The sequence below is a fragment of the Octopus bimaculoides genome, chromosome 7, assembly GCF_001194135.2.
Source record: "Octopus bimaculoides isolate UCB-OBI-ISO-001 chromosome 7, ASM119413v2, whole genome shotgun sequence".
In the NCBI taxonomy this organism is placed as follows: domain Eukaryota; kingdom Metazoa; phylum Mollusca; class Cephalopoda; order Octopoda; family Octopodidae; genus Octopus; species Octopus bimaculoides.
The window spans coordinates 62191834-62206527 of record NC_068987.1 but is presented as its reverse complement, the minus strand read 5'-3'; the positions used below and the strand labels follow the sequence as shown (position 1 = coordinate 62206527).

At 34.0% G+C, this 14694-nt stretch overlaps 2 protein-coding genes across 3 annotated transcripts in view; both read right to left on the bottom strand.

Moving 5' to 3' along the window:
• The window catches only part of LOC106884524 (39S ribosomal protein L22, mitochondrial), a 15509-nt gene extending 8960 nt beyond the window's left edge, over positions 1-6549 (bottom strand). Inside the window, exons 1-4 of one of the 2 annotated variants that reach the window (XM_014935949.2) lie at positions 6452-6549; positions 3943-3979; positions 2505-2676; positions 902-967 (exon numbers count right to left, since the gene is read on the bottom strand). In XM_014935949.2, coding sequence (XP_014791435.1) covers positions 902-967; positions 2505-2676; positions 3943-3979; positions 6452-6470 — 294 coding nt within the window. In that variant the 5' untranslated portion in view covers positions 6471-6549. Of the gene's footprint in view, positions 1-901; positions 968-2504; positions 2677-3942; positions 3980-6447 lie in introns of both variants that reach the window. The other variant, XM_014935950.2, reaches the window with a different exon arrangement.
• A 5953-nt stretch (positions 6550-12502) lies between these two features.
• Positions 12503-14694, bottom strand: part of LOC106884523 (PITH domain-containing protein CG6153) — a 9219-nt gene continuing 7027 nt past the window's right edge. The window contains exons 5-6 of the mRNA XM_014935948.2: positions 14564-14672; positions 12503-12760 (exon numbers count right to left, since the gene is read on the bottom strand). Of these exons, the coding sequence (XP_014791434.1) occupies positions 12659-12760; positions 14564-14672 (211 nt within the window). The 3' untranslated portion in view covers positions 12503-12658. The remainder of the gene's footprint in view (positions 12761-14563; positions 14673-14694) is intronic.

The following is a 14694-nucleotide window of genomic DNA, read 5'->3' as shown; positions in this document are numbered from 1 at the left end:
TACATTAAGGGTACACATGTCTGTGGAGTGCTCAGCCACTTGCACGTTAATTTCACAAGCAGGCTGTTCCGTTGATCAGATCAACTGGAAACCTCGACGTCATAAGCAACGGAGTGCCAACAACAACAATTAACTTCTTAATCTCACTGCATTAAATATGCCCAGAATAAAATAATCCTTTGCCATATCTTATTGCTATTTTAATTCAAATATTGGTCAAACCAACACACTATGTGTGCATGAGTAAAAGAAAAAGCAGTTAGAGAATAGTAAACACAAATGTGAGATGGCTTCCAGTTTTCATCAACCAAATCTACACACAAAGCTTTGGTTAGCTTAGAAGACACGTGTGGGATAGGATAAAGCCTAGAAGACATGTGTGGGATAGGATAAAGATCCTTCCTGAGGCATATAGGCTCAAAGGGCCAGTTTCCCAGTTTTTGTGGCATATATATTCCTCAGCTGGACTGGATGCCAGCAACCAAGTAGACTGAAACTACATGAAATGAAGTGTTTTTTTCTCAAGAACACAACACATCACTCAATTAAGGAATCAAAACCACAATCTTACAATCATGAGTTTGACACCCTAACCACTAAGTTACTCTATACCATGCAGTGGGAATGAACCCAAAATCACATTTTAAGAAACAAACTTGTTAACCACACAGCCATACAAGCATCTAATATTAGTTCAATAATATACATATATCTAAATTGTCATGCCAGTTTGGAAGATTGATGTATAACAAAAAGTGACAATGAAAGTGGACAAGTAACTATTTTATCTCCAAGCTAAACTGGCCTCCTTGAATTGACAAACAAGTCTTAGTTCATAGAAAAGAAATAATTAAGTACATAAAACATTCAGAAAGTTTTTAACAAATATAAGATAACTCACCATACAAGCAATGTACCACATCTTTAATGGACTGTATTTAATATTTTCTCGAGAGTGATTTATTTCCTGCAAAGAGAAATACACAAGAAGCAAGGCAATATAGATTAACAACCAAAATAGAAAACAAGCTAACTTTCTGTTTCGACTGATTTAGTTTTTGATTCATAATTCCCAAAAAATAAATTACTATAAAACTAAAATTGAAATATAAGAAATATCTTATGATAGGCATTATTATTCAAATCTCACGTTTATATTCCATAGATGATGTTGTGAGTTTAATAAACAGATAAAAGAAAGCACAAGTAAAATTTAATGCTTTAGGCTATATTGTACCAGAGAATGTTATATTCTTTTACTTGTCTGTCATTGTACTGCAGCACGACTTTGAAGAGCTGAACTAATCAACCCCAGTACTTTTTTTTTCCTTAAGTTTGCTACTCATTCTCTTGGTCTTTTTTGCCAAACCACTAAATTATGGGGATGTGAACAAACCGACACCTGGTATCAAGTAATGGGAGAACAAACACAAGGCATATACACACATGACGGACTCCAATGTCCTTTCTTAAGCTTCAGCTTGAGCTAATGGATTTTACTGGCTCTGTTTCACTGCATTTTTCTCCTCCAGCTCAAGCCTCTCCATTTCTAAACTGATGATAATGATAGTCATTGTCTAGAGGTGACAATCAACATCACCTTTGGCTGTTGCTTCCAAGATGGAGTCAACATCCTTATCAAATGGGATGCACTCTTATTCTTTGTTAGGTTGGAATAACTTTATCTGATGTTGGTCTGTTACTCTGGCATAAGACTGGGATTAGAAACAGCTGTAATTCCAGGAAATATAGTTTCCTGGAATTACGATGATGATGATATATATATATATATATATATATATATATATATGTGTGTGTGTGTGTGTGTGTGTGTGTGTATATATATTTTTCTCGACACTTTAACATCCACTTTTCCATACTATCACAGTGAGTTTAGCAATTCGGTGTGGCAGATTTTTTTGACAAAGAGATGCCCTTCCTATTACCAACCCCAACATTTTTCTCCATAGCCAGACATGTTTCCACAGAAGATTGGAAATAAAGATTGTATGATGCTCATTTACAACAACATTGCCATGTCAAGAGAAGACACAAACACATACACATATATGTGTATATACACCCATACATATATATATATATATATATAAAATATTCTATAATTATATACATAATTATAATCAGGGGTCAGCTAAGTGCAAATAATAATAGAATATTTTGTACTATTTACCTAAAAAGGTTTTTTTTTTTAACATACTGACTACTTGGTAAAATTATTAATAAATTTTACCCTATGCTATTATTAATATATATATATATACACAATGGGGTTACATATATATAGAGAGAGAAAGAGACAAGAGCTGTTAATGCCAAAAGTTTTTCAGGAAATCATCCATTTGAATCTTAAACCATTTGCAAATGACTTACTATCATAATAAATATTTTTACTGCAAACGGAAAACATTCCACATCATAACAATATGCACAAGATCCGAATTAGAACTTCTATAAAACTGAGTTCAATTAAAATTTTAACTTACAGCAGGCCGTTCTTCCTCTCCAGGTTTTGTTGGTGGATAAACAATAGTGTTGTAATTATCCCACTTGAATCCATGGTTTACTGATGTGGTATGTAAAGACTGGGTTTGTACAGGCAATATTTTCAATGCAGCATTTGCTGTTGGCACACAGATTTGCTTTTCCAAACTAAGTCTGAAAAATGAAAGACTAATTTAGTTTCATCGAACAAGATAAAATATTCAGATATTGTAAATCTTGGATGAGACTGAAATTGCAAGCAATAATACCAGAAAAAATATCCAACATAGTACATTGAATTTTATTTAACAGTGGAAAATATTTTGACTTATTTCCCCAATTTTTGTCAAATCCAATAATTCTGTAGATAACCAAATATTCTAAACACCAGAGGTGGTACAGCTAATAAATTACAGTTTCCTTTAACATAAGTATTAAGCATAAGATTCATAGAGCAAAAAACTGGGAACATGCATTGATATGTTTCTCAAAGATATTAGAAATATAAGAGAGAGTAAGAGAGTAAACAGATGAACCAAGAAATGGAACAAATTTGTAAAATCACATCATAGATAGCTTGATTCTACAACTAACAGCATAATGTTAGGTATCCAGGATATTATTGTATAATACTGATGTCTTTCTCAAGAGTGAAATGCAATTGGCTTTAGTGAAAGTTAGTGAAATGCAATTGCCTTTAACTAGCTCAAAGTGGGTTTACTCTACAACATTCACTGCTGTCTTTTCTAAACATACAGTTAACATTTTTATAGGGAAAGTGTGTAGTCAGTTGAATCACTAACTCTACATTAATGATATTTATTTTCTTGTGCTACCGTCGAATGAAAGACACAAATCAACCTAGATTATATTTGATCTCGATACATAATGGGCTGAATCTAGATGCTTTAAGGCATTTCGTATGACAATCCACCATTTCTGCAATGTCATACATATTGCAGTAGCCACAGTGCTCTATAAAATGCATACAGTCTATACCCTATTAGAACTTAGAGCAATGCTACAACTGCATAATGAACAATGTTGTTCTGTGATGACTAGCACATTCTTATTTGTACACTGCCTCTCAACACATGTTGCCAGGTTAGACACAGTGGACAAGAACGTTCTGTACTCAGCTGTCAAATAGGGAACAAATTTTCAGAAACTGCCACCAGAACCATCTTGGCAGACAAGTTTCCAAAATCAGAGTGTACCATTAGAACTTCAAATAAACTAATGAATGGTTCGTTGGGACCCTGTTACGCACAAAAATTTTTAAATGATATTGTTTACAATGGCAATATAATACCCTTGTGTAAATGTGCTAATGTAAAAAGGTATCCTAAAAGAACAGAAATAATAGAATTGTGAATGATAATATAACTACATATATTTAGTGACAAAAAGAAAATATCTGTGAAGAAATTAAATACTTACCTGCTAAAAAGTGTACGAAGACCACAGCGAGACAACACTGTAAAAAATGTACAAAAGTAAAAAGAAAAAAATTACAAAGAACCTAAGTCAGAGATATTATAAATCAACATCAAAACACAAACACAATCGAGTGATAAATGAAAATAATTTTTAAAAAGTATATTCATTAGAATAGTTTATTAACTTTTCTTTTACTTTATATAACATTTTGTTTTCTTCACTTAACAGTCAGCACCATTAGTATGAACCCTATAATTATAGAGTCACCAATGGAAAACATTGTCTTGAAGTAGTATATTTAGAGTAAGACAGTTTGGCAGAAAGTAAATATATCTCTTTCCAAGAGATATTCACAGGAGAATTTGAACTCAATGTTGCAATCTAATAAAATACCTGTCTATAACACAGTGCTCCTACTAACGAACCTTTTAGCATTCATATTGCTCTATCAAATGTAATACTTATATATATACATTGTTTAGGATTAACCATGTATCATCTCATAGCTTTAAAATTTCAATAATGTGACCATATATGTTTGGAATGGCAATGTAGAGTAGGTGTGAGAAGCTGGATATGGCCAGTATTAACAGGCTGGTTTAAATGCTAAAGGGTTAAAGTCGTGAAATGTAGCACCTACATTCTTTACAGCAAACAGTATTAAGTGGTTGAAAGTTATCTTTGCTATGAACACAACACAATGAACTACTGATCCTCAACTGAGCACACTGTACAGTTGGAAAATGGGCCTAACAGCAGGCAATTAAACGTGGAAATATCTAAGTGCTTTTATTTAGATTCTACTAATTATAAATATTGTTATGAAATGATGGACTATATCCTTGAAACAGCTGGGGAAAAGAAAAATCTTGCTGAGATTACAGGCATGGGCTTGAAATTCCATAAATGCACAGTGGCTGTAGTCAAAAACGTTTTCTTGGTCTAATTAAAACTGGTATCACAGCTTGAATATGATAACCTTGTTTGTGAACCACGTTTGTTCATCTTGTAGGAAATGTCAAGGGAAAGCCACTAAATTGATTGAAACCTTCAGAAAATAATCACATTAAGCAAGTATAAAGGTAAGTCAGTGAAAGGGCCTCTACATGGTCACTCAACCTGCTAGAAAAGGCAACCAAATATCCTTCAAATTCTACCCTATCATTTTGAAAAAGAAGGAGGCTAGAATCTAGTCCTGGATATAGTTTGTCTGAGAATAAAAGACAGCTGATTGAAGGTTGGTCCAGCCAGGGATCTTTTTTTTAATGGGGTTAGTTAGGGAGGAAGGATTTGGTCCAATCATTTTTCCCTGTACCCCTGACCTTCACACGTTTTTCTACACTGATAAGATTGATGAGGTTGCTGAACAAGCTGCAAGATGTTAGCTGTAGAAAAAAAATGTGAACGGAAAATGGGGTACTGGGGGTGACCCAAAATGCATGACGAAAGGGAAACAAGCGTGTCAAATAATAATAATAATAATACTTTTTACTATAGGTACAAGGGCTGAAATTTGGTGGGGAGGGGCAAGTCGATTACATCGACACCAGTACTCAACTGGTACTTATTTTATCGACACCGAAAGGATGAAAGTAAAGACGACCTCGGTGGAACTTGTGATAATAATAATGATGATTTATTTTTTAACCACAAAGGGCTTATATTAAGAAAAACATTATGGACAGTACAGGACAAAACAAAGAATGTGTGTATGTGTGAGTGTGTTTTGTGAGGGTTTTGCGTGTAATCAAGATTAACATAATGAAAAAAAAATTCAACAATGTGCAACAGAAAAGGTCACAGAATTTAAAGGGGGGAAATAAATTAAAATTTTGGGAGACAAAAATATTTTTTGTCCTTTTCATCCTCCATAAGGCAGTGATAGCAGTAATACCGAAAGTCCGCCGATAAGACTTGGGAGACGGGTGTAATAGTAAAAATTTACCAATTATTCAACTGATGAATAATGACCGACTACCAAAGGAGACTATGGAATCGAAGACAACGAACCAATTAAAGAATGGCTTCTGATTTAGGTCCCAAACCAACAATTTTGAGTGGAGGTGGTAAGTCGATGGCTGGTATTTTTATTTCATCGACCCCGGCAGAATGAAAGATAAAGTTGACCTTCGTGAGACTTGAACATAAAATGTAAACAATCGGAACTAAGACGTTAAGGTATTTCTTCCAATGCCGTAATTATCCTGTCAGCTTGCTATCTTCAATCAATTTAATAATAAATTTGATAACTACTGGAAGAGGCTTAAACTTGAAGCATCATTTTAATTCGAGTGGAATAAAAAAAAGACAGAATTTACAGTATTTCTCATTCACGTTTACTGCCCGCACACTGGCTTTTAGACAATGCAAAACATTAACGAAATGTAAAATAGGAATAACTGTCAATACACCCAAAGAAATGAAAATTACATGCATTCGAATCAAAATGTTGCAGAATCTATAATTAGAAAAGCTAAATAAAGGTAATTTTTATCAACAACAAACCTACCACGCTGTGTGCACGCCATGTTCACCTTCTGACGAAAATAATAATTGTTTAGTTTCGTATTCTCTGTCGTTAACGAAATATATATATATTTCAACTTTATTTCTTTAAGTAAAAAAAAATATATACAATTTTACTGTTTAGAAAAACATGTTATTATTTCTTTGAAAAATATCACAACCTAGTTGATTATCAAATTGTTGCGATTTATAAACTTCCTCACACAAAAAGTAAAAATGTTCTGTTGGTTTTTTTTAATTTTGTAGAATTCAATCCGGTCCCTAACAAAGTCAAGACAGCTCTTCGAGCTTGTGATTATCTAAATTGGTTGGTATGTTGATGCATGTATGTATGTATGTATGTGTGTGTGTGCGTGTGTACGCGCATGTGTGCGGGTGTGATAAACTTGCGCTGCTGTAAAGGATGTGTACATCATATGAGAACACAAGTGTGTGCTTCGTTGCTGTTTACATGTATATGTGTGCGTGCTTGCATATTTCATGTGTAGATGACTGAATGCCTACGTTCAGCCTAGGAACCTCAAATGGAGAATCCCGGGAATGTTTTACAAATTTTCATTGTACATCTGGTTGATTTAATTCAGATAATGCAAATCAGTTTGCTGTTTTTTTTTGTTTTTTTTTTATAACACCAGCATTTCCAGCTTTTTATGCATGTCTGTCGTTACATAGTCAAGTACCTTTAATAGATATAAATGTATGCATGCATGTATGTTTACTTTCAGATTTATTCTTTTATCTCTTATCTGTTACTTGTTTCAGTCATTAAACTGCAGCCATGCTGGGGCAATGCCTTGAAGAATTTTAGTTGAATCAATCAACCCCAGAACTTATTTTTTTTAAAGACTGCTTCTTATTCTATCAGTGTGTTTTGCTGAACTTCTAAGTTATGGGAATGTAAACATACCAAGACCGGTTGTCAACTGGTGTGTGACAAACACAGACACAAAGATGCACACACATAGGTATACATCATCATCATCATCATCATCGTTTAACGTCCACTTTCCATGCTAGCATGGGTTGGACGATTTGACTGAGGACTGGTGCAACCGGATGGCTACACCAGGCTCCAATCTAATTTGGCAGAGTTTCTACAGCTGGATGCCCTTCTTAACGCCAACCACTCAGAGAGTGTAGTGGGTGCTTTTACGTGTCACCCGCACGAAAACGGCCACGCTCGAAATGGTGTCTTTTATGTGCCACCCGCACAAGAGCCAGTCCAGGAGCACTGGCAACGATCTCGCTCGAAAACCCAACAAGGTCAGTCAAGCGGTACTGGCAACGGTCACGCTCAGGATGGTACATCTTATGTGCCACCCGCACAAGAGCCAGTCCAGGGGCACTGGCAACGATCTCACTTCGCTTGCCGATATGTGTGTGTGTAATGGTAGAAGTTAATTAGTGTAATGGTTGAGTCACCAATTTATAACAGTAGAAGTTTATTTTTGTAATGGTTGAAATTAATTTGTAAACAATAGTATGGAACGTCAGAGTTGTAATCAGTTTGTAAGGATTGGTTCTTCATTGATTGCCATTATGTAAAGATGAAAGAACAGTGATTGAAATTGTGAAGAAAATATTTATTTTACCATTACATTGTAAAAATACCTTGCCTTGATGGGCAGGTGATAAAATTGTAAAGTATGTGAAGTAAAGATAGATGTAGATTTTTCTTGTATAGTTTGTGTTTGTGTTCTTGTCATTGTGTAGTAGTAATTATAGATAGAGATGGAGTAAAGTTCTAAGAAGAAAGCGAGCTGAGCTAGTGATAGTGAGAGTTGAGGGAAGTTGTCTTGCATAGTTGCTGATTGTAACTTTCTTTTTTCCCCTCTGGCTGTTTGTCTTTAGTGGCTGCCTGCTTGTGGCCATGATTCTAGTGGTCTGTTCACTAACAGATGGTCGCTCTCTCTAACTCAGGTTCTCACTAACTGACTTTTGCTTGGGGGTTCTTCTTTTTATAACTATCCAGAAGGATAGACTTATTGTTGAGAACAATGGATTTCGTTGGTAGTACTTGTTATCTTAATTCTAGCTTTTGGTGGCTTATAAGAGGTTAGAAGGATTAAGTGGTGAAGATATTATTTTGCTTAGCTAAGGCATCTGGCAAATGTAAACTGCTGTCACAGAAAAAAACTATTGTTTTACCATGAGAAAAGTTCTGTTGAACTGTTAATTTAAATTTGGCTATCTAGGATCAAATTCACACTATGCCTGCATGATCCACTACACACACACACACAAATATATATATATATATAGAGAGAGAGGTAATGGTGTCAATAAGTCCCAAAGGTGTCAGGTAACGCTGAGTAAATGCTATGGACAGACTATAGTTAAGTTCTAGGTTCGGTGATTATGTGAATAAGGAGTCCAATGTAGGTCATATATCAGCATGTGTATATATAAATTTTTTTTTCTTTCAGAATGAGATAAAAATCCAAATCTGTGAAGATTTTAGAACATTTATAAATAGGTCTTACAGCTGTTTCCAGGATATTTTTTATATCCCTTCATCAAAGACAGTGTGAGAAAATGGTTAAGCAATAGTTAATTTAGATAAGATATGAAATAGAGAGTGAAGTGGAGGAATGAAAATAGATGTGAGATATGCAGGGATATTGCATTTGTAGATCCATTATTTAGGCAGAATGGTATGCATATAAGATTCCCATACCTTGTGAGTAAATTCCAATAGTGTTTAAAATTAGTTATTTTTTTAATCACCATCATTTTAACATTCAATTTTCCAAGATTGTACGGAACAGATGGAGTTCTTTGAAGCAGATTTTCTAGAGCCATTTGCCCTTTCTGTCACTATACTGCACCTGATTTTAAACACGGTATTTTCTCATAACCAGACAAATTTCCATAGAAGATTGGAAGTGAATAGCACCACCTGTATGATGAGGACTCTTATTTTCAAAGATCATGTGATGTGAAACCAAGAAGACAAACACACACTCGGCAGGTTTCTTTCAGTTTCCAGTTACCAAATCTACTTAAAAGGCTTTGACCAACCCCAGGGTTTATGGTAGAAGACACTTGCCCAAAGTGCCACCCAGTGGGACTGAACCTGAGACCAATCCCACTCTGTGGCACATTGGGAAAGCAATGTCTACAATACTTGCAGGCCTTCACAAATTGGTGACACAAACATGGTTGATATTCATTTTGAACATTTGTAGGTGGCTGGCTGTGGACAGATTATCTGCTCCAGAGTGTTACTGTTCTGGATAAGAATTCACCTCTTTAATACTAACCTATCTGGAATCACCTCTTGTTCTATGATAGAAATTCTATATTTTAAAGTGCTCTAAAGTAAAACTTGCTATCAAAATTTCATGATTATTTATGTTCCAAAAATACCAACATAATCACAAAATTATTTTGATAAATTCATTATTTTAAAAATTAATGGAAACAAAGGCAGAGTATTTCAACAGAAAAATGGTAACAAAATGATTATCCCTTTAGCATTTAAACTAGCTATATCAAGCCCAAATATTCTACCTGTTTTATATTCCAGCTGGCTAGATCCAGCCTCTCATACCTAACCTACAATGTCATTCTAAAAAACATAAGCTATCACATAACTGAAATCTCAAAGCTTTGAGATAATGCAGTATTAATTCAAAACAATTAGTATGAATAAATAAGTATTGTATTTGACAGAGTAATCTGAATGTTAAAGGCTTAAGCAAGTTGTTTTAATGTTGAGACACTGGAGATGGTAAGTGGAGAAGTGGATGGGATGCAATTTGTAAGTTCAGGGGGGAATGGAAATTGCAGAAGCAGTAAAAAAGCAGAAAGAAAATGCAAAGAACTGAAAATAATTTACTGATTTAAATCACCTTTACAATTTGAAAAATTCAGGAAAAAAAGTAATGAAAACTCAGAATTTATTGGAAAACACGGGCAAACAAATAAACTTTTAATGGGTGGCACTCCGTCGGTTACGACGACAAGGGTTCCAGTTGATCTGATCAACGGAACAGCCTGCTCATGAAATTAACGTGCAAGAGGCTGAGCACTCCACAGACACGTGTACTCTAAACGTAGTTCTTGGGGAGATTCAGCGTGACACAAAGTGTGACAAGGCTGGCCCTTTGAATTACTGGTGCAACAGAAACAAGAAGTAAGAGTGAGAGAAAGCTGTGGTGAAAGAGTACAGCAGGGTTCACCACCATCCCCTGCCGGAGCCTCGTGGAGCTTTAGGTGTTTTTGCTCAATAAACACTCACAACGCCCGGTCTGGGAATCGAAACTGCAAGTCCGATGCCCTAACCACTAGGCCATAGAAATATCAGAACATGGTCTCCATTAGTTGCATGTAGCCTGCTGAGTTATCTTTTTTTTTTTTCCAGAAATTTTCAAATTGTAAAGGTAATTTATGGATGCCTGTGCTAATGACATATAAAACAGAAAAGGTAGCAGAACAAGGGTATGTATCAAATGATAAAGCTGACTAAGCTATATCAATGAAAAAATTATTCTATAAATATAGAATTTTTTTATTACCTTGTTAAAGATAAGAAAATCATATTCTTTTAATTAGAAGTGAAGACTTGAAGATATATATGGGAGAGATAACAAGAAAATGCAACATTGGTGTTGCTAGGTTTTTAATTGGTTTGAACTGTTGTGATCCAGGCCATAATGAAGCAAGAATGAGAGATTAGTGGATTAGTTCAGAATAGCAAGCAGCTCAAAGACATTATCTGCCAAATACTTACAAAACATTATACAGTATAAAAAACTGAAGGGAAAGTTGAGCAAAATAAGATTTGAAAAAAACGTATCAGATAATACAAAAAAAAAGCAGCACACAAATATATATTATATATAGAATACATAAACACACATATAAAATGATGATATATATATTGTTGCTATTATGTTAAACTGTCATATGTCCAAATTTGGCCAATGCATTTTTTCAATATTTATCTTTGCTTGCAATAGCCAGTTCTTTTGGTTAAACTATTGTATCTCCAGCTGCTTCAGATGTGAAGCTATCAAAAATTGTCAAAATGTAATACAACGCTTTTGCTATGGAATGGTGACAAAGCAACATTTTGGACTTACAACACTTCTGCATAATAGCAATGATGTATGTGTGTGTGTGTATATATATGTGTGTATATATATATATATATATATATATATATATATATATATATATATATATATATATATATATATAATATATATTATATAATAATAAATATATTTTAATAATGATATGCATATATACAAAGGGTGTCCAGAAATTATTTAAACTGGATTGCATCTTCTAATCCAAGAGTTTGAAAAAGTTTAAGAAACTCTCAAATATTCAACCCCCAATGGTGCACCATCTTGCTGGAAAATAAATGCTGGTTGCAAGTAGTGCAACTGCACTATAACAAATTTTTTTCTGAAATTTCAAAATTGTAAAAGGAATATATGAACACACTGCATGTCCCTTCTCCAATTGCTAGATGTCCATTACATTTGAAACCTTAATTGTTGATATTTTATGCATGCTAGCCACAGGTAGAAAAATTTCTCTAATTTTCCTACCCTATATATTTTCTTAATATATATATATACTTGAGTAAATATAAAGGGTAGCAAAACTATATAAAATTTTACTACCAGTGGCCTAGCATGTAAAAAAGTCTGAAGTTTACTGAAGAGAATTTGCCTAGTAAATTACTTTATTTACTCACAAAATCCGAAACCTATAGGTCTAACCGTTAAAAATAAGGTAAAAGGTTTTATTTTTTCTTCCCTTTGAAATGTTTTACTTTGTGGTTTTCGGTTGTTTTTGACTGTCTTCTAACGTGTAGAAGTTACCTGTTATAGGTAATTTCTCTTATATTTTATACTGAGTATATATGTGTGTGTGTGTGTACATATATATTATAGTATTTTAATGGACATACTGGGTATGAAAATAAATGGAAGGGAAAAAATGGCTTCCAGTGAAGTAAGCAATATCTTCAAGCAATTTGAAAAAAAAAAATGTGACTTCAGTAGCCTCCACAATATTTCTTTAACAAAAACTTTATTGAAATATGAAGAAACATTTTATTTTCCAATCATTTTCCTTGAATTAGCATTTTGTTTATTGATTTATTTATTGTATTTTGTGTCCATTTGTTGTTTTTATTTAAGTTGTCTTTCTTTTCCACTCATCAGATGTTTCACTGAACCATCTTACCCATCATTTCTAAGGAACTGGTCTTGTGATCAGTTGGATTAGCTCGTGCTTCATAATTACATATAGTGACTCCATGGCGTTTTATCTGAAATTGGTAAATTTTAACATAACTATCAAAGATACATTATATACATGTAACCATTTCCATTATGTACTAAATTAATAAATATATAAAAACTACAATTACTAATACCAGTACAAATAATATTACATAGCAAAATACCTAGTGATATTTAGTCTCGTCCTGAGTTTAAATCCTGCTGGAGCCAAATTTCATTCTTCTGATTAATGAAATACATGTTAGTCAAGTAATGAAGGTGGTAGCAGGAGGATCAATATAACTAACTACACACACACACACCCAACAAAATTTATGGCCCTGTGCCTTATGTTAGAAACCATTGTTAAAACTTGTATAAAGATGGTGTGCTGGTAGAATTGTTGGTGCACTGGTTAAAATGCTTAGCAGCATTTCTTCTGGCTTTATGTTCTAAGTTTAAATTCTGCCAAGGTCAACTTTGGCTTTCATCCTTTCAGGATTGATAAAATAAGTACCAATGGAGCACAAGGGGTTGGTGTAATCAATTAATCCACCCCCTCAAAAATTTCAGGTCTTGTGCTTAACATAGAATGAATCATTGAACCCCCATATTATAATTACCAGTCTTGTACCTAAGTCAATACAATTGACAACTCTTCACCTACAAACATGCCATTTATTGCTTTGAAATAAATCATAATAATCTTTATAGGATGATGAATTAACAGAATTGATAAACCTTCTGATGCTAGCACAATGGCTGTAAGGGAGACATCTAGTTGAAATACTGGTGTATATATTTTATCAACCCTAGAAATATTTCCACTCAGAACCTAAACACAAACATAAAGCACCTTACCACTTCTATTATCTACATAGCATTAATAAGGATTTCTTTCGATTAAATATAGAGTCAGCTTTTGCAGTAAGGTATTGTTTGATGAAATGAAATAACTGTTATTACACACTTACTTTATTAATCATATAAGGAGCAAAAAAAATAAGTTAGTCACAGTATAGCATGAACTTGAAATATAGAAAAATGAAATTAGAAAATACATTTCAAATCATTGGTTTACTTTTTCTGCCATCTGACTGTCTTTTAGTGGCAATTTCTTTGAACAGAGAACAAAGATCTTTATTCATCGCCATTTAATGTTTGCACTCAATACAGACATGGGTTGGATGGTTTGACATGGAGCTGACTAGCAGGAAACTGTCCAGACTTCAGTTGTCTGTTGTGGCATGATTTCTACAGTTAGATGCCCTTCTTAATGCAAACCACTTAGCAGAGTGTGCTGGGTGCTTTTTACATGCCACCAGCAGGGGTGCATTTACACAGCACTGGTACGGGTATTTTGTAGGTAGCACTGGCACCTGAAAGGACAAGCCTGTATGTGTGGAAAAAGGAAATTTTACATCAATCATTCCATATAACTTAGTATTAATGACCAGAGTGGTGAGCTGGCACATTTGTTAGTATGTCAGAGAAAATGCTTAGTGGCATTCAACTGCACCATGTTTGACTTCGCCTTTTATCTTTTCAGGGTCGATAAATTAAGCACCACTTGAGCTCTGGGGTCAATGTGATTGACTAGTCCTTCCCACCAAAATGTCAGGCCTCATGCCTTAGGAGAAACAATTAATTTAACTAATCATCAAAGAAATGCATGGCAAAATTTTGACTTTCTGATACAATTTTAACTCGTACAAGAAAGATAAAATTAAATTAAACAAGATATTAACTTAGAGTACTCTATCATTTGTACCCATTTCCACTGCTATCTTTTAACATTAAAAAGAAAAGTTCTGCAAAAGATCTGCAGTCAATGATTGCTATGAACTTACTACAGTGAAATCTCCTCGAAGTCCAATATAATATATTCTTGTTAAATCAGCACCAAAATTAGTAGGAAAATATATTGTAAGGTGTTCTACTTGGTTAAAACGAGCCACTCTAGACAAAAAAAAAAAAAAAA